This window comes from Cataglyphis hispanica, chromosome 5 (assembly GCF_021464435.1).
Source record: "Cataglyphis hispanica isolate Lineage 1 chromosome 5, ULB_Chis1_1.0, whole genome shotgun sequence".
Lineage (NCBI taxonomy): Eukaryota > Metazoa > Arthropoda > Insecta > Hymenoptera > Formicidae > Cataglyphis > Cataglyphis hispanica.
The window spans coordinates 1,309,583-1,333,235 of NC_065958.1; the positions used below are offsets into that span (position 1 = coordinate 1,309,583).

The window sequence follows — 23,653 nt, forward strand, 5'->3', positions numbered from 1 at the left end:
CAACTTCGGAACTTGGAGAGCATCGTGGTCCGCAAATAAAGCATGCCGCTAATGACGTCACGTATCGTAATCCAATTTATAGGGAGGGCGACGCTATCCGCGCCTTAAGAAAAAGGCGAACATCTAAGTAGGGATCGACTTTCTTTCTCCATCCCTTCCCTCGGTTCTCGCTCTTCTCGAAACGCGAAATGACGACCTGATGAAGTTTTCTCGGCGTCACGGCGCTCGATTGGAGAGCCCCAACGTAGTTGGCTAGGGGATCAGGCCCGGGCGAAGGATTAGTACACGACAAAGTTTATAAAAGTGCGCTCACTTCAGGAGAACTCCCGTCAACCTAAAGCTGGCCACCCCTTAAGGGGCTCCTCCGGAATCTCTTTCCGAACCTTCCAACACACGTGACAAACTTACCTATGTTCCGTCGCGACCATGATGTACATACTTGCGATCATTGCGGTACTGAAGCAGCGAGATCTTTTGTGCTTTTTAACAAATAAATCGGTAGAAAATTTTAGTTATTCTTGAAATAAAAAAAAAAATATTATTGCAATAAATTATTTTGGTGAAGATATTACCTTTCTGCTATTTATATTATACATTTATTTTATTATCTTTTGCTTTGATATTATATAACAATTAAAAACGAGGCATTTGTTAAAATAATTTACAAAATTTCATAAAAATTATATATCTAGTAATTATAAACAAATCTCTCTCTCGTACATTATTAAATGGATATTTTTTACGAATGTTTGAAGCTATATATGTGAATAGAATTTACAATAGTGTTAGTTAATATAGTTTTCAGAGCCGATCATATCGTCTGAGTCTAAAGATTGGGTAGGAACCTTTAATCGCATTTATCGTTCACGATTAAAATAAAGAGAACCTTGCCGAAGGAGCTCATATTAACCGATTGGTACTTCTCGGCTACCTGCAGTGTACTAGAAACCTGTAATTGTCTGGTCACGCGAGGTCGCCCCGGGAATACGAACGCGATCATACGTGACGTGCGCTATACCTACCATTATATTACAGCTAGTGCACGACAGATGTTACAATTGGTCGTTTGGGCACACTCGTCTGGCACAGACCGTAGTTTCGTGTCATTGTTGTAAGAATACAAAGTAGACTGAAAACAGTTTTGAAAAAAAATTTAGTAATTATCGACACAAATTATCGGCTGATATAAACGTCTCAAATATAAGGACCGTATATTTTTGAATAAACCAAAGTATCGTGTCATTTGTGCCTATAAAAACTCACATTTACAAAAATATTTGCAATTAATAGCAAATACAAATCTACTTGTTATCAATTCTTATGAAGTACGCCGATATTATATAATGCTCTTCTTTTATTCGATCGTAATATTGATGATAAATAAAGTATGATTTAAAAAAGATGTGTTGTGTTAATGAATAAATAGGAGGAACGAAATATCACGAATAGAAAAACTTTTTCCCGATCGCTAAAACTTTTGTACTGTTAACATGAGAATGAGATATCTATCTCTTCTTTGTTTCGCGGACAGTTGTAGGCCGGCCACATACCCCGCGCTAATCCCGAAGGCTTAGTCACGGGACGGAGAAATCCCAGAGGCTATTCACAAATGCGTAACTCGTGCGACGAGATCCAAGCTGACCACACGCGAGGCCATTTCTACCCTTCTGGACCGTCCTTTCAACTTTCACTTGAGGCCTCTCGCCAGGCATGGGGAAACTCATTCTGAAAAATGCTATTAAATAACATGCACGCTCGAGGAAGCCGTAGAAATTTTTTGAAATCTCTTTCCGGAATATCTAACGCAGATTATTATAAATAAACAGATTAAAAATATAACATATATTTTATTAAATTATTTTTACATTAGAAAAAAAGTAATCCTGTATAAGCAATATTATATTTTATTTTGTTTATATAATATTACTTTCACACAATTTACATTTATTTTTCTTTACTTTATATACTTGTTTAATTTATAATTCATCGTCAGATAAGAAGATAATCGATATAAAAATTTAAAAGCTTTTAAAATTTAATTCAATAATGAATTTTCCCATCTAATGCATAAATTTTATGCGAGGTATCTCTTTAAAATATATTTTTTTCTGGGAGACATATGGGCGTCTAGAGTAACGAAAAATTTATTATTATTTACACCTGTGTACTTTAATAAAACTATAAAGTGATTAATGTAAATAAATTCGCGCGCGAAAAAGAGATAAAATTGTTATAAATAGAATTTCAATATGAAACAGAGTAGAAATGCGTATTTTTCGTTACGCTGGCTCGCAGAGTCCTTCGCCCTGACTGTTCAACGTTCTCTATGAAGGATAAGAGGTATACGTGATATATTGGCAAACGGGGAGTAAGCTGTATTCTGGTTCGATGTGCAGAATGAAACTACGCGACGATGTCGGACACGTCGGCTGTCAACCATTCAATAGTTAATTTCCATTCAACAGCTTGCGTCGCTGGCAGTACACAGTATGCAAGAGCATACCGAAGAGAGAGAGAGGAAGAAAAAGTGCCACATTATTTTTTACATATTTTCCAATTTATGTTTTTCCACTATACTCTTTCGAAATTATAATTCTAGGATTTATCGCGCGCGCGCACGTTTTTTGTGTGTGTGTTTTATTTAATATCACGTAATATCAATAAACATAATCATTATTGTTTCGAAAATCGATTTAAACGATATAATTTTTGGACAGAATTTTTGTACACGGTAATTAATTAATGTCTAGCGTTTATAAAAAGATTAATTTATAATTGACAATAATCTGTCAATTATAAATTAATCTTTTTGTAAACTAATATTACTGAGAATGTAGATAGATTTCTTCTTACGACATAATATGCTCGTTGCTTATGAGAAGGCGTTTAAGGAATATAATGGGTACAGTTTGTTAAGATGAAGCTTTCACAAAACCATCGTCTTACGGTAATGTGTCTCCGCTTAAAGTATCGTATGCGAATTCGGGATGGAAGTGGATTGCGTGCGTATCCTCACGTCAATTGGTTGCAAGAAGATTATGAAATCAAATAACAACGCATTAAACTTATTAAGCCGCATTCCGGTTGACACGTTTCTGCCGCGAATAACACTCGTCGAATAAATATCCAATTTATTCAGAATTACAGTCCGCTTGTATCGGAATCATCAGGTTTGGTACTGAAATAACGCGATGCAGAAACAGTGTGACATCGTGCGCTTGGTATCGTCGTAGTATGTAATTAATATTGGAACGTAGCGTGCTTAAAGCGGAAAGATAATCGCCCCATCACATTTTCAGCATCTATATTTGACTTTAGATTTATTTACAGGAATTATTTATTAAAGCTAATAAAACTCGGATAAATTTGTATTCTCTATTTTTCACGAATGTATAGAACGTAATATAATATCTCTTATATATTTTTAAATCCAAAATTATTCTAAAATTATGATTGTTCGAAGCTCACCTTTTTGTAAAAAGACAATTTCTCTATAATGATGCTCATATATTTCTGATTAAAATTTAATCAGCTTAAGTCTAGATCGGAAGTCTAGAGCTATCACACGCAAGCTTATAACCGTCAAACTTGACTAAAAACTAGCGTACGTCGTATCTCATGAATATCTGAAGCACTTAATAGACTAACATCTGGCTCTACGTGGCGGTTTGATTTGTTACAGAGGGCAACAAGTGCCCGACCCCAGGCTGTACGGGGCAGGGTCACGTGACCGGACTCTACTCTCACCACCGCAGGTAAGCAATTATCGGTAATTAACCTGCGCTCCGCATTCAGCCACGGCCGATTACACACCTACGCGGTTTTACGGGAGAATCGAGCGGGGCGTTATATTGAAATTAATATCAATAAACCAATTTGTAATCCATATGTCAAGTTCTGCGCCAAAACGTCAAAACGATATATGCATGCCTGTGTGTGTCAGGTGTTCCATATTTAATAAAAAAAAATTTTAGAAATAAAGTTTGCGCCCACGATTTAAACGTATGTGTTCCGCATAATTTTGACAAAAAAGAGCCAAATTGCCGAAAACTCAAACTTTATTAATTTTAAATACTGTTAATTAATTTTATTCGATGTACTTACAGCCTTTCTGGATGTCCACAAAAGGATAAGTTAACTCCAGAAAGTAAGTATTCTTTTCAAATTGATTACTTCTTATTGTAGCTATATAGTGCATCTTCTTTTTGCGAGAGTGTCTTTTTCTCACAACGAGGCGAGGAAGTGAAGGGTGAATCATCGGTGATTTATTTCATTTTAAACTTTATTCGATTAAATGATTTTATTAGTCATCGCGTAAATAAAAAAGAATAATTTATAGATTAACTCAAAAGTTTTCAAATATGTGACCTAGTAAATATGTTTATATTTTTTTCAAACATTTTTTAAATAATGTTAGTAAAAGCCTTTAATATTTTTGTTTTATATTTTGCAAATTAATTGTTTAAATTTTTGCCATAATATTGTAACTACATAAACTATATGAAAAGAATTTACTTTTTGAGAGACAATTAGAATATTATTATTAGAATACATTATTATATTATTAGAATATATATTTTGTCTGATTTAATCTTTTTTTTTTTTTTTAAACGTTCCCAATTAGTCTCGTTATCTATAAAAAATCATTGTTCTCCGCGGCTTCCTCGTCTCATTAAACGCAACAAAAAATGTATCTTCGATACATGAGATCAAATTAGAAGGAGAAAATGGATATTTTCCAGCGATGAGCGCGGTGCACGCGTCGCGTATGTGCGTGTGTGCGTGTGCGTATGTGTATCTGTCTGTTGTATTTTTTGCGCTTTTCATTTTGCGGGGTAGAGAGCTTTATTTATTGCGTTCCTCTTTGTGTTCCAATTTATCATTCTGTTTCGTAGTTCATTATAGTAGAGTATTATCACCACACTCTCTGAGAACTTGATTATATTGGTCGTGGCCTATATGAACTCTCTGGAGAACTCGAGACACGGGCGGCGCGCGACGAGCCGGTGTATGCGCACACGCCGGACATTTTACACGGAGGACACTTGTGCGATTGAGTATAATTACGCAACGATCGGTGGGATGATCGATGTACCAGTTTCCGCAACGAGAGATCCCGACAAATCAAGTCGTTGCGCAGAGAATACGGCGTGGCCCATCTGCCTACCATAGATAACATACCGTAGATATGTGCAATATTGTATAATTTTTATTTCTATTTCTGGTAAGCTTGTCCCGCATTCCATCATCGAAAATGTAGAATCTTCTCCAAGGTATCGACAAGATCGATTTTTCTGCATTCGCTCGTTTATGACAGCTATACGTTCTCATCGACGTTGCACACTCCCTCACACAGATTGCAAGTTGTTGTGTTATAATTTTCTATCAATTAATTGATTGTCTTTACTTGTGTTTTTCTCTCTACCCGCTCGGTATACTTGATTGTACTGTTACACATTAACTTGCGTTTCACACGTGGTGTGTGACGCCGTGTACTCTACCTCTTATCGTTCGCGTTTCTCGTTTCGTGTCTCTCTTTCACAACGTGCACTACATACGACTTCCTCTTTTCTCTTCTCTATTCAAATTCTTCCATTCTCACTCGTGAATCGAGGGACGAAGAGTACCCCGTCACGTTCCGAGATTCCATCTTTATCTCTTTAAATTGTCTCTTGTCCCTTTTGGAAAACGTGTGGTGCGCGACAGAGATAATTATACTCAACGCATAAAGAGACAGCTCGCCCTACACACCACACCACACCTGCCGCGTGCGTGTGCGCCGCGTCTCTAATTGTGTATACGTAACGCGTGAACGTACCAAGACGTGATCTGTAATCACGCCGCGTGTCTCTGGGTTCTCGCAGTTCTGGCGATGCATGAGACTATATTGAAATGCCCGACGCCTGGTTGCAACGGCCGCGGTCATGTCAGCTCTAATCGGAACACGCACAGAAGCCTGTCCGGATGTCCCATCGCCGCGGCCAATAAACAGGCCGCACGCGAGGCACGACAAAAGGCTCAAGGTAAGACGGTATATAGGAACCCCTCGTCGTGCGTGTCCTCGATACGCCGTACACGGGAATCCACGCCGTCCATGTGACGAGATTAACGCTTAAATGCCGAAGACAGGATAGAGACTGTAATCTTGCGCGTGAGGCACGCATCTCGTGCTTCGCAGTTCGTTGCGCTTCTGCGTGTCTTCATTGTTCCCGCTGATGTTAATTGCGAGAATAATTGTTGCCATCTTTTCCACGCGAATTTATTCGACACGATGACATTTACTAGGAGAAAATATTATGTACATTAATATATATACGCAATTTATTTGCTTTTATTTTTTTATTTAAATAAATACCTTACAATTAGCTTTATTGTAGATTTTTATTTCATTTGAAAGGATGGACAACATAGAATAATATAGAATATAATATAAAAGATTTAAATTAAAAGTAACAACCTATAATAAATTTTTTTGCTGAAGTTTTAAATCTTATTGTTTTCTATAAATGTATAATATAAATTTAATTATTAAAAATAAATTATCAAATAATAAACCAAATAAAATATTACAAATATTATATATAAATGAAAAGTTGATACTATATTTTGACCGTATTCACAAAATTATACGTATCTTACAAAATGTTTGTTAAGTTATTATATCCTGCTTGAACTGACATATTGAAATACTTCACAACAATCGATAGCTGCATGCTTTATTTATGGTATTAGCGGGGAGGTTGCTTTGTCGTAGTAAAAATATAATATTTATTTTATCATTATTTTATATCTTTTACATAAAAAATCATAAAATCTATCTTCTTACGCAATTAAGATATAAAACCAAATACACAATTTCTCGCGACAGTGCCAGGAATCCCGCCAGAGTATATCAGCACGAATCTACTACCGCCATCAATGGACACGAAGAGTTATTCGCAGTACGGCTCCGCAACGCAAGACACGAAGCCCGTACTTAGCAGTCTGAGCTACGATTACTATTCGTCGACGACGAAGAACACCGGGATTAATGTGAAGCCTCCGAAGACGCCGGAGGACAACAGTACGCCGCGTCCCGCCAAGGTACCCAAGACGGAGAATATGACTCTCAGCAGCAGTTGCTGCAACACATTGTCCATGAGGAACCAGAACACGGGCGAGCTATTGGTCCCAAAGACGGAGGACGCCGCGTCCTGTAGAGTAAACTCACCCCCGCCACCGCCGCCCCCCGCAGTACGACAGACGTACGATTCATATATGAGTCAAGACTCCAACTCCTCGTCCATGTCGTCGATGGACGCGATGGGCACGAGACCATCCCTAGGAGCGACGATTCATCATCCCAGCCAGCATCCGACGCATCATGTTCTACCAATGCAGCCAGTCGCCTATCCGATGTCGATGGTGGAGGACACTAGAATGAGTCATCAAATGTCTCAAAGATCTCCATACGAGCCCTCCGCCATGATGGCCGCGGCGGCGGCCGCGGCGGCTGCTGCAACCACCACCGAAGAGCTCTATCATCATAGATCGGCCGAACACGCGAGGGCGTATATGCATCCTGGCGCGAGCAATATCGCGCGACCAGTTGTAACGTATTCCAATGATATAGCGGCTGGTAGAGGCTACGAAAATGCAGTCGTCACCGCAGCTAATCATCGACCCTACGACCCCGGTACCACCGCGACTTACGAGAGATACGATACGCAATCGTGCGCGCCTATCCCGTCTCAACAACAGCAACAGCAGCAGCAGCAACAGCAGCAGCAACAGCAACAGCAACAGCTTCACTCGAGAGCGAATATGTATTATCTGGGTCAAACCGGTATGACACCCGAGGAACAGGAGCGAGTTTATCATCAAGAAGCCGCGGCGGCCGCGCAACAGCATCAGATGGCAATGGCCGCCGCCACTGCGGCCGGGATGATCAAGACTGAAGATGGTAATTTGTTCGAAATCGTCTCCGCAAACGTTCAAGATTCATCCGTAACTAAACGTTGCGTCTCCGTGGATGTTGCAGTGAAATGCGTTACGGTTGCACAGATACAGCAGATGCAGAAACCTGGCGGGCCGCCAACTTCGCCTGGAGGATCGGTGATGGATCTCTCTACCTCCAGCGTCACCTCTACTAGTCCGCAGGTGAGTGTCGATAGTACACGCGAAAAATAAAAAATTCTATCCCAACGAATTTTTACATTTTTATTAATAACGATATAATTTGCAGGCGCCTCCCTACGGTTCAAACAGCCTCAGTCCACAATACGGAGGAGGACAAACGGTGGGCAGTAGCCCTCAAGCTGCAGCGAGTCCCCACTTGACGGCTAGTCCTCAAGTTCCTAGTCCTCAGGGTCAGACTCTCGATCTTAGCGTCAATAGACTTCATAGGTATTTCCATCAATCTTTATATTAATATAAAAAATAACGAGAATAAAATTTTGAAATTTCAGAGAAAATATTTTAAAACATCTCTATTATAGATTTATATTGATAAATGGTTTCCAAATTATATAAAATATTTAATATATATATATATATATATATATATATATATATATATATATATATATATATAATCATATATTTAACTATATAAAATATCTAATATTTTTATCGTAGAATACAATAAAATTTAAAAAATTAATTTTCTCACATATGTAAAAATACTAGCTAATTAAAAGAGAAATGTATAAACTTCTATTGCAGCGGTGCACCGAGTCCGCAATATTCCACCGGCCACGGAGAAGCTGTCGCGGTTCCAGTAGGACCGGGTTTCCCCGCGCCACGACCGATCGAAGAGCAAACGGAGCCCGTTGATTTCTCAACTGCCAACGAGCCGGTCAATTTCAGCGGGGGTCCGGGGATCAGGCCTGTACCCGGGTTTCCGCCGCCTGGAGTGCACGTCACGGCGTACAGTCGCGAAAGCACGCCCGACAGCGGGGGTTCCCATTACATAGATGCCTACCGAGATCCCACTGGTGAGTTATCATCGTTTATCCGCGGACAATTCACGATCCGCATTCCGAAGACGCTTTATGACTCGTGACTGCTTTCTCTTTCTGTTCATATTTAATAATATGTGATTTATATCAAAAAATGAAAATCCTTAACTCGTAAAATTCTTCTAAAATATATTTTATTATAAAATGCCATTACGATCCCGTTTTGAAGTAACGTTTAGCTTTATGAAAACTTTTTTTTGTTTAATATTTTGACACAAGCAGTCTTACGTGCTCGTTGAAATACTCGCAAAGGCACCATCTTTGATTACCTTTTATGCATATTATTGAATTAGAATTTGCTGTGAGAATTCAGCAACGAATACAAACAGCCGTACGATTATGTGTCCGGTGAAAATGAGATAAAGTAAAAAAACAAATATGCGCGAAGGAGGGCGCAAAAGCGTGTCCTTAGCACTATAAATTTTAGCCAACACATATGATAGGAGATACACGCGAAGCGTAATGTGTCCTTACACTGGCGTCGTGTAACGTCAGGCGATAGCGACGAGGAGGAGGTTACGTGGATGAGGGATTCGGAAGAGAACAAAGAGCCCGACGCCCCCGGGGGTCGGCAAGGGTGGCAAGGGACGAAGATGGGAGTGAGGGACGATACGCGGTTACAACCGTCGAATAAAAATTCACCAGAACAGTACATGACTGCCATAATAGGCACCTATGGCCGAACTCTCATTTTCCTCGGTCTCTCTGTGCCTTGGCATTCCAAACCCGCGGTCCATTCTACCCCTCTCATCTCTTCCTCCTTCTCTCTCCCTCTGATCATCCCCCCGTTTTCTCCATATATATATATATATATTTCTCTCTTTCTCTCCGTCCTTCGGCCTGAATGTGCACCGTGCGCACCCCTTCCCGTCGAACCACCCCCTGTGACGGTACACGGCCATTGTTAATTATCAATATTTCGCGTACACGTAGCGGCGGCAAAAGTCCGGCGCGGCCGATATTGTGCGGACTCTGACGCTGGGGAGTAGTTATTGAAATTGAAACATTCGAGCACACACAGCGCCGTGTTCCCCGGCCTCGACGCATACACGTGCGTGTTTCGCGCGACGTCATGCGCGCGCGCGCGCGAGCGCACAGTCGGCCTTCCGTCCGTCGGCTATTTGCACTGTGTGCTCTCTCGACAAAATGAATTCTTGCCAGTAAATAAACGTGTAGATTTTACAACAGTTAATCAAGCAGCGGGCTGCTTCTGTACGCGCGCCTGTGTTAGCGCTATTTCCGTGGCTCCCGTTCGAGCGCGATTACATGGCACACATGTACGTATTTAGACGAAGTGTCCTAAAAATCGTACGCTTTCTCTCTACTATAAAAGTGGAATTGATATTTTTGGCTTATTATAATACTCTTAATCATTATCGTAGGATTAATTTTTTAGTTATATATGATAATAGAAGAATTAATATAAAGATTAAGAAATTATGTGACAAAATAAACTTATAAAAAATTTGAAATAAAATTAAAAAATTAATAGAAAAAGATCATAATATCTTTTTTTATACATTTTAAGAATTGATTTAATACTTTATTACAATATTAATATTTATAACGATTCGAATAACATCGAAGAAATCAATAGTGTAATGAAAATTTTTTATTAAAATAATTGATTATAAATTTGTTGAAAAATATGTTAAGTTATGAAATTTTATATAAAATAAATGTGATGTAAGAATTTGATATAGACAATCCATTTTATGACAAGATATTTAGCACTGTCATCTGTTTACTTTTAGGGGGAATTATTTATTACTTTATTTATGTAACTTCTTGTATGTCAGGTTACGGACCAATGAGTCCTCATCCAGGATACGGGATGGCCGGCGTTCAACCCGAGTATCCCGGAAACACGTACACTCCCTATCCAACTGCAGGTTACAATTGCGGTGGAACTTACCCGGGTGGTCCAGTGACTTCCGGTTATCAGATACCAGCGGGCTATACTCCGGCACCCTGCTACAGCATGCCACCGCCACAGCACACGGTTGGACCCCTCGATAAACCATCCGGCAAAGATGACAGGTAGGATATTTTTTTCATCACCCTTTGAGTGGATTAACTATGGGCAAAATTTGTCCGGACTCATAACAAACTGTTATTTTCATCCTGTAAATATAATTTTGTGTTTGTTAATATATCGGAAATGTAATTTTAAATTAATTGATCAGAGTAGAGCTTTATTTTATTGACCGATTCTCACCGCATATTTAGCATTTGCAACCCTTTGATCACAAGCTTGTATATTTTATATTTATTTTATATTTATTAATATATAAAATTTAACTTAATAAAAAAAAACTGAGACCTATTATCGAATAGTAATTTTTTAAAAGCTAAATATGAGATGAAAATACAAATCATTATTTATAGCATTAAAGTAGCGTTGTTAGAGAATACGTCCACACGTCGTACACGCGAGCATCGCGAGTTCTCGCCTTGATATTTACTTGCCTTGCGGAAAGGATCGCACGAATCCTTCACGTGATAGATTCGTGGCCGAAAAGGCGTGGAGGCGGCGGCGGCGGCGGCTAACATTAGACGGAGGGCGAGAGGAAAAGGGGGCAAAACTCTCTCGCGCATACCCACCTCCACTTTGTTAATTAAAGTAATTACTCTTCGTACCAAAAGTGCCAACCTTATTCTAATTGACGTGAAGCTCGGCGCGGTATGGAGAAGGCGCGGTTGGGCGTATAAGAAGAGAATGAGGATGAGGCTCGAGTGGAAAACTCGCGCGCGCGCGCGACGGGGGGAGGGTTGGGTGGAAAAGGGGTTGAGAGGATGCGGAGGTGAGGCAGGATAAGGTTAAAATGAGAGGTGGGGTATAATCAGTTGCCACCGCACTGGATTATGGGCCGAGACCCCGCGTCGTCTCCCGACGTGGGTTAGAACCCCTGGAACACACTTCCTCGGCTACCTCGAGGCAAAGTTGCTCTCGTCCCTTTTGTAACTTTACCGCTGTCCAAAATTCGATGCGTCGCGTTCCGTGGATATCACGAATGTCACTCCGATGGACAAAAGTGCGAGAATTACGAATCTTTATTCCGTCAGTAGCTAAAAAATATTTATTATTAGTAATATATTGTTATTTGCATATCGTAAATGTACTATTATATATATATATCATATAAAAAGGAAAAACACTACTTTTTTATCAGATTTATCCAATTATAATAAAGAAGTTTTGAAATAGTTTGATAAGAAAGAAAAAAAAATCTATGAATTGTTTTGGTTACAATATAATAAAGTATCTCATATTTTTTTAATTGTTATCTTTTAAATTGAATGATTTATTACATTAATAATTTTACTCTTATGTAAAGCTACTTACAATTTTATTCTATCTTATAATATTGTTAGAATTTTTTATAATAACCATTTGGCATTTCTAAATAGTAATAGCGGGCATATCTAATGAAATATCTCGTATTTTTTCTGTTACGCACAATTTGAGGGTTTATGAAATAAAAAATATATTCAATCATTTCACGATATTAATCTTTCCACGTCTGTCCTCCAATCGTTGGTTGCATCTTTATTGAAAGTATATAACGTGGAACATGTTACCGCCAGCTGCAACCTCGGTAAAACCAATCTATATCCGAACTTCAACTTTATTAATGGTGGCGGGCAATATAACTACGGCCCTTCTCGTCCTAACTATATTACCGGTTTTCTCTTGGAAACATTTATTAGTATACTCTGATTCGGGTCGATGGCCTAAATATATGAAAACATTAAATACACAAGCTGTAGATGATGAAAAGATAAAGAAATTTTCATTTTTTTCGAGGTAAAATCTTATTAAAAATACTTGCATTTAACTTTAAAAATTTTTAAAGCTCTTTATCAAAATAGAAGCAACTAAATCTCTGAAAAAAATCATTATTTAATTTATACATATATTTTTATATTGGCGTATCAGATATTACGCACCGTTTAAAATCACCAAAAGGCTAGTTATATAAATTTTTTGTGGAGAAGAAATAATATATTAAAACGTAGAAAAATATTTGCAAAAAAGATTAAATGTATAAAAATATTTCAAAGAGCAATTTATAAAAAATTTCTCTACATGTATATATTATATGTATATTGACTGTAAACCTCGAATAAGAAGTTCAATCGCATTCACACAATTGGGTTCGACGTTCAAGACGGAGTAAGCGGAGGCTGCAAAAACGCGAAAATGGATAGATATTCCGACAGCATACCGGTGAATTGCACTCAAGTCTGTATCTGTCGGCTCTCAGTTGCCCGGCAATATCGCGGCCACTCGAGGGCCATCGAGGTTTCCGAGGCTTTCTCATAGCCCTCGGGTGGGGGTGGGGGCGGGGGCGGTTTGCCTCCGGTCTCATCTACGAGACCGTACCATGAGACCGGAAACGAGACGGAAGAACGAGACTCTCACCCTTCGACTCAGACCGGGTGATGTTCCTTCGGTTTGCTCCTCCGCTTCCTCTTTCGCCTTCTCTTTCGCCCTTTTTCATTCGCTTCTCGACATTTTTTCATATCACATCATACACCGCTTTTCCACTCGCGCCTGAAAAGTTACGGAACGCGATGAAAATCTTTAAACATTGTATACAAATCATGTTTGTGTTTGTATAAGAAGGCAATTTATGATTATCGCTGGAATATTCGAATTATATTAAATTAAATTAAATTCAATTATATTAAATTATATTGGATAATCTGCTCGAGCGCTTTGTAAAAGTGAAAGTTATATATTTTTAATTGTTATTTATTAAATGAGTAGCATTAATAAAAGAAAGAAACATATAACGAGGCAGAGAGAAATATATATCCTCATTGGCTCTCGCGCTCGAGCAGCAACAATAGAGAATTATCGATGATTGAATAAACAGCACTTAGGGAATGTCGATTTGATGATTGATGTTATTCGATGCAGTATGAATGTGAGGAGATACTCGTTGAATTTCGCACCTCGTCCCACCCCTCGTGGTCGCGATGGCAAGGAGCTGATACAGTGTCCCACGTCGTCCTGTGATGGCATGGGTCATGTTTCAGGGAACTACGCTACCCACAGAAGGCAAGGCAACATCGACATTTACACCAAGACTTTGACGTGAACGCTCGATTATGTATATATCGATATGGCGATGCAGCACGCACGCACGCACGCTACACACAGACACGCACACGCATCTACACATACATACGTACAGATAGTAAAAAATTTACCTGAATTATCTGAAATACCTGAATTTTGTTGGTTTCCTTTAATTCACCAATGACTTAATAAACATCTTCATTTTAAAGTAGTAAATGTCCTGAAACAAACACACATATATACACGCAAATATACAAACGACATCATGTAAATTTGTGAATTACATTTACATGGATGGTTCTTGCATCGATGCATATTGATGGTCCGTGGCGTAGTTGCTTCTTAAGTGTATTGCGATACGAAACATACGTCTAGAAACTCTATCTTCTCCTAGTTGAACGGTTGAGTTGTACACCTGTTCGATATTATGTTGCTACATATATCTATATTTAACGTACGTGTGAATATCTCCAGTGGTACTATAGCTCTATCTTGCATAAATATATACGATATATAGTCTTTATTTTTCCATTACACAATTCACCTCTCTTTCTCTCTCCTCCTCGTTTTATATTCCTACGTATCTACATTACGTTGATGCGATACCAAAAGTGTGTAGATGAGCCTCGTAATTGAATGAACTTTCTTTCTTTTTCTCCTCGCTGTTTTTACCCGACCCCTACGAAAAGGGATGGCAAAATCAAATATCCGGCATTGCGAGAAAATCGGCATTGTGTAAAAAGGATTGACCCGCTTTCGATCGCGAGACTCATTTGCTTTTGTGCGCATACGTAGAGTGATTAATCAAACCGACTACCCGTCCATTGAAAAAGCCGCTTTCGCCAGCCTCGTGTGGGCAGCTTCGTAGCGAACTGTTGCCGATGACCATGTCATAGCAGAACCGTAACGATCAAAGGTACCACGAAGCGATGTGATATCGCTCTCGTGTGACACACTTCGTGCAAAGTCAATTGGCAATTGGCGAGTTTCATTGGGGTCAGGTGTGAGTGTGCTCCCTGCTCTCCCTTTCGATGTTCTTAGAGTAAGACCGATCTTGGATCAGTGCGAGTCTGAAGCGCGATTGATCTTACGAGCGACACCTCATGAGTGATCCAACTGGAACACGGCGTTGCCATTTGCATGCTATCAACATGATCCCCGCCTCCCCCATCATCGATCACAATCCGCGCGACATTCGAGGGGGTCCTTAGAGAGCGTAAGACTCGGAGCTTCGATCGTTGGCGTGGACGATCGAGACAAGCTAATCGAACAAGATGTGAGTCTTAAGTCTTCCTTTCTCTGAATGTCTTCGTTCGAACTGGACGCAAGGCAAGTCGTCCGAAACTAAATCGTATTCAAACTAGTACTGATTCGCTACGCTGATCTCGGTGAGCCAACGTCTCTCTCTTGTCGCTTCAATGATTATTCATATAAATATAAATATATATATATATATATATATATATATATATATATATATATATTTATATATACAACACGTATAATAGATCATAGCGTCGATTAATTATTAATAGTAATATATTAATCCGATGGTATATTGTATCACTTGTATGAGTATACATAGACAATTTCGATCGCTTCAGCAAACGAGATGTTCGTTACTCATCGAGATCTAATTGCCGAGACGTGTTTGATCGTCTTTCAAGTTGAACAGCTTAGATCATCAGCAAGTGAGTACTCACAACATCGTGGCAACGTCGCGTAAATTGCATGCGATGTGTTGCTGAAACGATGGTTGGACGTTTCTGAGGTGTGCGTTCGTGACCGAAGCCATGAGGATTAGCGCGTTGCAAAACCTTACAACAGATATAACGATGCATTATGTAATTGTAGTTGTAACCGAATTTTTGAAATGGTAACTTTTTGGGAATCCTCAGAACATGCAGCGCGCGGTCTTCATGGTATTTTTGCAACGCGTTAAAATAGTAGAGGCTTTTCTTTCCTTTGCAGCCTTTCCGGATGTCCACGAGCCGATCGCTCGCAAATCCAGGCGCATTCCCAGGAGCTCAAGTGTCCTACGCCGGGATGTGACGGTTCTGGACATGTCACAGGAAATTACTCGTCGCACAGAAGTTTATCCGGTTGTCCACGAGCCAACAAGCCGAAGAGTAAGCCTCGAGACGGCCAAGATTCTGAACCCCTGAGGTCAGTTGGCTCAAATATTTTTAATTGTACGTTCTTTATATCTTTTATTCCAATAATTATCCGGATAATTAACACAAATCAACCATGTTTTCCATTTTTTATTTGTTAAGAAATATCCTTAATCATACAAGACATCCTCCATCAATCGCATTGATTTTTAGAGATTATTATTAATCGAATAACTAAAAAAAAAATATATCGATGACCAATAACTTTTTAATTGTATTATACAAAATTAATATCTTGAGATATATTTATCTTATTTAGCGAATCAAAATTGAATTTTTTTATCAATTTGTTTTTACTCATTGAAAAATTATTTCGATTGCCATGAGATTTTTCGTTTTTAACTATTCATGTAACATTGAAAAGCGCACATTTACGTGGCAAATATAAATTGATATGATGCGAGGGGTTGAGGTTAGAAAAGAGCGAGGGCTATCGCGAGCTCGGCATAGGATTTGGTTTCACGATACGATTACATCTCGCAAGTTCTGCAATTTGAGGGTGCGGTAGTAATCGCGATCTCAATTTGCGTTTTCGTCGCGTTCGCACGTTGCACGTAGCAGCTAACGCAGGTATCTTCTCGACCGCATTGCACGTACCGGGAGGCTGTCGCGCTAGACCGAGAAAGGGGAAATCCCGTTCCCTTGTAACCGCATCCTAACTCCTTCCCCCTCACACTTCGCGCTAAAGCGAAGACGCTGACTAATAACTGGCGGTTTCCGCTCATTTCACGCTCGCTCTATGCGGATGGATTATGTGGTGTTGGTGACATTGGTGGTGTTGGCATTTTGGACTACAGATGTCCAATCCCGGGTTGCGACGGGTCCGGCCATGCCACCGGCAAATTCTTGTCGCACCGCAGGTAAGGCTCGCAGAAACGTTTCACGTTAGCGTGAATCTTGCCAGAGGATAATTACACGCTGGCTTTTTGATAATTAAACTTGTCCAGTTATGATAATTAGATACTTTGGTTAACAATAATATTTATATAAATTATGTGTTTGGTTTTTTATGTAATTGGACTATGTATTAGAGTTTTAAATATGCTGGCAGCTTATTAAAGACATCGGTCAATATGTGATAATAAATTAAATAATTAATAAAATTATACGCATATCTCACCATCATTCGCATTTGTTACATAAAATTTTACATAATCTTGATGACACACAATTGAATAATTTAACGATATCAATATATATATATTCCGTGTAATCATTATACATTCTCATTTCCTTATTGCAGTGCATCTGGATGCCCAATCGCAAATAGGAATAAGATGCGAGTACTGGAATCCGGTGGTACAGTCGAGCAGCACAAGGCGGCCGTGGCTGCCGCAACGGCCATGAAGTTCGAGGGTGTCAATTGCCCCACACCCGGATGCGACGGACTCGGTCACATAAACGGATCTTTTCATAGCCATAGGTCCTTGTCGGGCTGCCCGATAGCCAGCCACGCCGTGAAGAAACCAAAACCGGAGGATAACATGAGCATGTACAGCAGAGGAATCACCGGTGAGGATCGAGTTGCCTCTGATGACGGCGCCACCGGCTGTCGATACTTAACGATCGAAGAATAAAATTGTCAGAATATGCTGTGCGTGAGACCAATCGTATTACGAGAAATTTGATCGAAGTTTAATCAAAGAGCGTTCGTAAGCTCTCTCTCTCCTCGCGCGCAGCTGCCAAAATTTGAAACCGCGAAGATGCGCATTTTCTTATCAACGCGCGATAGAAAGAGAAAATGTCATAGAGTAGATAAGACAGTTTAAATTCGCTCTCTGTTCTTTTATATGCTTGCGCATCGCGCTCATTCGGAATTAATCGTCTCGACAGCTCTCATTTTTATTTCAAAGTTTGTGTAAAGAAGATGGCATCGCCACCGTAGATTGACGTCTGGACGAGCGCGATGCTAAAACATACGGAATTATGTACCTTTCTTTGTAAACTTGTGCATATCTAACCTTGTACTTGATCCCGTGCTATGCCATAGTCTGCTCTTCACGCAATGATGTGCTGTCATACCAATGAGGGTCCTCTTTCCTCGTCCTTCCGTTTTTCTTGACCATCAAAAGAAAAAAAAGATTGTTCTCTTTTATTTTCTTTCTCTTTAAATATTACTTTCCCGTTTCGACCTCTTTCTTTTTCTTAGTAATAAATGTTTCTGGTTTTCGAATAAATATCGCGATTAATTAGACATAAAACGATATAAAAGAATGTCATAAATAACTTATAAAAAAAGTTAAGAAAAAAAAGAGACAGGAAGAATCGAATACAACGGCGTTAATTTATGTCTCTTTTTTTTTTCCTTCCTTTCTCGATTCGGTCCCGCGCAGGAACCTCTTCCTTCGTTATGTACAAGACATGTAAAATCAAAAACAACCTATGTCTTAATGATGAAAAATAATATATTCTGATTTATTCTGGGATCAGCTCCTTTCATGTTGAGCTTGGAGCACGGTTACTTTTGAAGGTAAGGGACTGACGTATTCGCCACTTGTTTCCTATGTGTTTTTGGTGTTACATACAGAATCCACACACCAGTATGTTTACTTTTACGAGACGACGTCCGAGTGTTGGCAACATATGTAAAAAAAGAAACGTATACATATATACCTCTCTGGCACAATAAATAATCATAAGCTTCTATCTCGCTCCATCCACAATAAAACATCGCGTAAATAACCAGCCAGCACTCGGTGTCTTCTATATTTTTTTTTCTTCTATCTGGTATGATGGCACCTCACGCTAATTCCCAAAACACCCCGACATGGTCCCGATCATCCCACGGCACTCCTGTCAGGTTCGTGCGTCTCTTACTGAGTCGGAGCACACGCTTGATCGAACGAGCCTCAAAATATCTCTCGCTTTTCTGCCGAGATGCGTATATCACTTTGGCACGAACCGTACGCAGAAGAAACCGTACCGTCCCATTATCTCAAGACAAGCTACATTGCAGTGACTTGGGCCAAGCGAAGTGAAGAAGGAAAAACATAAATAGCGGTGTTGGGGCACTTTATTTCGATCTAAAATGGCAATGTCTCACAAATCGCATCGCCTAAGTCACTGCCTCAATTGATCCTTGACATAATGTAAATGCTCGCTACATCTCCACATGTATCGCGTATCAAAATCCCGCAAATCTATTCGAATTCTTTCGATCTGATGCTTCTTGATCGTGATTGTTTAAAACAAAAAAAGAAAAAAGATACGAAACGCCAAAATGCTTTTATTTAAATACGTAGAGTTACGAGCTTCCGTCTCGAACTGGGGGACTCGAAACGTACCGGTTTCCAGTAGTTTTCTCAATGTTGAGCCCGACAAAGGTGTTACGTGTGCATCTCATTGTAATCGCGAGACCAATAAGCGCACGAATCGCACGCTTAACCGTGAGAAAACAAGTTTCTGGAAACCGGGAAATACGATTCGTTTTCGAACGTAACGTAACAGGCACCTTATCAAACTGGACCGTGATTGTCCTGTCCTCAGGGTTGGAAGCCGGTGGTCCGGCTCACGGGGGTGCGGTAGGCACGGGTCAGGGTAATTCGAGCGGTAGCGGGACCGCCGGTGCCGGGGGCGAGGATCTCTACACACTGGAGGCTGAGATCACGGAGCTCCAGAGAGAGAACGCCCGGGTCGAATCGCAAGTCCTGCGCTTGCGCTCGGATATCACCGCCATGGAGAATCAGCTCAAACACGGTGATAAGGTCAGTCTTTGCTCAGTCGGCAGCATACCATGTGTCGACAAATAAATATATGATAAATAATTAAATGCAAAAAATAGATTTTGTTTAGATATTTTTATATTGATTGATTGAACTAATTCCAATCAACGCAATTACGTCATCATATATTATTTTTTTTAAAGTTAAATTATACACATTTATTGCTCAATTATTACTTATTACAAAATAGTATAACAATATAATTATGTATTATATTGTTAATTAAATATGTCTTTGTTCAGAAATCATCACTGTTTTGTCTGTTATAGACATGTTATAATAATTTATGTTTTGTTAACCGTATGCTGATATAGTACCTGAAAGGATTAGGTCAATCAATCAATTTCACGTATTTAAGATGTACGTTAAAGAAAAAATTTTAATTTTGTATTTTTAACTAAAGAATTTATTCTAAGTTTTCTAAATGCAAATATTTTTACTGCATTCTAATCAGAGAAATTGTCTATTATCATTATTTATCGGTCTCGTCAATAAGTACGATCTCTGTCGAAATAATGTTTTCGCAGACGCTATCATGCGTGCGTTTTGGCATTGATAAATGCATTTTTTTTTTTTTTTTGCAGGAAACGTCATCGATAAGTCAACGCAACAATAATCTGACCGAATACTATCAGTCGCTGCGCGACAACATGATCACCCTGCTGGAGCAAGTGCGAATACCGAATGCCCCGGGCGGGCCGCAAGAGAAGATAGGCCACGAGAACTTCGACAGTTACCTGACGAAGCTACAGACTCTGTGCACCGCCGACGGCTACTGCGCCGACGAGAGCAACCGACCGATTTACGAGACGGTGAAGACCGCATTGCAGGACTTCACGGTTCTGCCGACACCCATCTGAGACCATCCTTAAAGATCGACGATCAAGTATTGAGCGTCGCTCGGAACTCGCGCGAAGAAACCGAATTCGACGACGATGACTCTTCGTGACGCGGGGTATCGCAGTCATTCCTTCCTCTCGTTCACACCGGATGCGAATGAACGATACCCAGGAGCCTCCCTCTCTTCCCACGCGAAGAAAAACTGCGTCGATCGTGATTGAGCTTCGCGGATCGGCCTACGACTTGGGGGAAAACCCGACGCGCGATATTCTCCGATTCTTATCCGGATGGTGGCGGGGAATCCATCATCGTGCGTCATACATCGCGTGAATTTCGAACTATGACGTCACGCGACATCAACTGGTCGCTCCAGCGATCAGCGTAGGTGTGACGTAGATGAAAGTGGTCGTGGCCGGTCGAGCACACCGACCGGCGCATCGTATAGGGCTGTTAGTAAACGCTACGATAACGGCATCTAAACCGGATAACGGCTCTCACCGAGCACTCATCCGAGCTAAGCTTAAACGGACTATTATTACGGAGGCAACGTTGCTCATATATAAGAAAGCGCGATATCTTTTGTACATAATGAATCTGCGTCAAGTATCACACTACGGCGGCCGCTACCGCCACGCATATGTACATACACACGACGGGAAAAATGCATTTATATATTACTCGACAAGTCGATGGTAATACTGCTCTAAGTCATGTAAAAAAAATAATGATTAATTTAGCTGTATATCGGACTCTTGCCGCACACTTATCGCTGTGTAACTGTGTTATTACCGTCTAAGCGATCAGCGCGCGATTTACGAGGACCGTCACGGTCCACCAATGACGCTTTTGCTGAACCCTGAAGATTACTTATAAATCAATTTAACGACTAACTATTTACCAGCTAGTCACTATTATTATTATTATCATTACTACTACTACTATTATTACTACTACTGTAACTGTTACAACCAGCCGGATCGTTTTTAGCGACTAATCCAATCGTCATTATCGCTACCACTACTCTTACTACTGTTAATAAAGTATAGTGTCACGAGTGTATACCAAACGTATTTATATAGAATATTAACGAGTCTACGAGAGAAATGTGCGACGCGTTGTCCATATAGACTGTACATAGTCACAGAGATATACAATTACTATAAGAACTGGAATCGTTGGCGATAATGAGCTGCGATTTTAAGGGAACGATGGGAAGAGAACAGAGAGAAGGAAATGTGTTGCGAGGTCATGCGTGATTTCTTCATTAACAGCTGTCAATCCTATACTGTCGAATTTATGACTATCCGAGATGAATGATCGAGCCTCGATCGTTTTGCCAAGAAGACGAAGAAGGATCGAGCGTTCCTTCAGTATACAATGCGATCAATTCGGTCGGAGGGATATTCGTTCGTACGTGCAATAATTTCCAGATGCGTCGCATTCTCTCCTGTACATTCGCGGTTACTTACTTACGTCGTGTACATTTGTATTGGCGCAGTTGTTATTGTTTCGTTGATCCATTTTTGTTCCTATTTATTATATGTTTGTTTTGCTACTGAAACGAGAAGTTGCGAGAATTTGTAAATATATCGAAAATTCTTCGTCATATGAATCACCGCTTCTCGTTGATACTGCATTAAAATAATTTTATATTATTATTATTATTATTGTTATTATTATGATGTATAAGCCAGGAATGTCTCCGTTTTGTCGCTGGTTGACTTTTTACACCTAAGGTGTAAATCGATCGACATAAATACAGAGAAACTTTAATACCATTAACAGTACAATGCACGAAAAAACGAAGAACATAATTATGGGGATTTATTGAAAGAAATATAAATATAAAGAACTATCTGTTAATGGTGTTTGCAAATTATTAAATACTCTATCATATGTATTTATTAATAATCAATATCAGTTGTGCTGCGGATAAAAAATGCTCTCTATCAATATATCGTAACATATTTCAGATATTTTTCATATTTATTTCTTAAGTTCTCTCTTATTTTCTCTCACTAAACTGATTATCATAAAATAGCAAACATGTCGATCGGATAATCAATGATTGCTGGCATAAAAACTATATTACGTTAAAGTTATATTATGTTCGCTGCAACTATAGATGATGTATATAAAAAAAAAAAAAGGGAAGCAGTTATGAGAGAATTAATTGTTTGTCTGAGAGGCTGACGAGATGGGCGAAGCGTGCAGAAGGAGTAAATATACTTTAACCAAACCACCGTGTAGTGAGAGTAATAACAAATTAAAAGATAGCGATAGTCGATCGACAATTATGAATAACCTTGACGTTATAATTATTCTTGTCATTATATATCATTGTCGTTATAATTACCATCATCATTACTATCGTCAAGCAATTTTCTTTATTTCGAGTGAGCATAATTGGCATGTAGGAAGAAAAAGAAAAGAATGAGAAAAAATAGATAATTAACAATCAACAGTCATTACATTTTGACTTATCTCCTGTTCCGCTGTAATGTGAGTAATATGCTACGCAATATTCATCATTGAGATCGTCATTATCATCTAATCGTGATTATTATTAATGCTATTATTATTATTTCTGTTATTATATTAGTATTGTTTTATTATTATTATGATTGCTGTCAACTTATTGTCGCTATTCCCGTTACGTTTCTGTCACTATTTCAATTATAATTGTTGCCGTTAATGAAAATCTACAGGTATATAAGTTCAATAACATGCTTTAAGTAAGTATAAATGTTACTCCGATTGAATAAAGGGTATTTATCGATGAATATTGATCATTTCTCCCATACCTTACACATATACAAGAAATATGCT

At 39.3% G+C, this 23,653-nt stretch overlaps 1 protein-coding gene and 1 long non-coding RNA gene across 8 annotated transcripts in view; one reads left to right on the forward strand and one right to left on the reverse strand.

The window, feature by feature from the left end:
* The window catches only part of LOC126849752 (mucin-12-like), a 296,359-nt gene extending 272,752 nt beyond the window's left edge, over positions 1–23,607 (forward strand). For 4 of the 7 annotated variants that reach the window (XM_050591930.1, XM_050591936.1, XM_050591937.1 and 1 more), the window contains 12 exons: positions 3,683–3,755; positions 4,107–4,147; positions 5,865–6,023; positions 6,869–8,139; positions 8,225–8,385; positions 8,704–8,975; positions 10,799–11,039; positions 16,060–16,254; positions 17,060–17,122; positions 17,506–17,774; positions 19,749–19,966; positions 20,569–23,607. In XM_050591930.1, coding sequence (XP_050447887.1) covers positions 3,683–3,755; positions 4,107–4,147; positions 5,865–6,023; positions 6,869–8,139; positions 8,225–8,385; positions 8,704–8,975; positions 10,799–11,039; positions 16,060–16,254; positions 17,060–17,122; positions 17,506–17,774; positions 19,749–19,966; positions 20,569–20,844 — 3,239 coding nt within the window. In that variant the 3' untranslated portion in view covers positions 20,845–23,607. Of the gene's footprint in view, positions 1–3,682; positions 3,756–4,106; positions 4,148–5,864; positions 6,024–6,868; positions 8,140–8,224; positions 8,386–8,703; positions 8,976–10,798; positions 11,040–16,059; positions 16,255–17,059; positions 17,123–17,505; positions 17,775–18,692; positions 18,733–19,748; positions 19,967–20,568 lie in introns of those variants that run through there. The other 3 variants (XM_050591931.1, XM_050591933.1, XM_050591932.1) reach the window with 3 other exon arrangements.
* LOC126849805 (uncharacterized) lies at positions 17,684–19,186 on the reverse strand. The gene is made up of 3 exons (XR_007687453.1): positions 18,876–19,186; positions 18,224–18,319; positions 17,684–17,820 (listed from the first exon to the last, which is right to left on the reverse strand). It is a non-coding gene; the product is annotated as an uncharacterized LOC126849805 (long non-coding RNA).
* Positions 23,608–23,653: the final 46 nt, after the last annotated feature.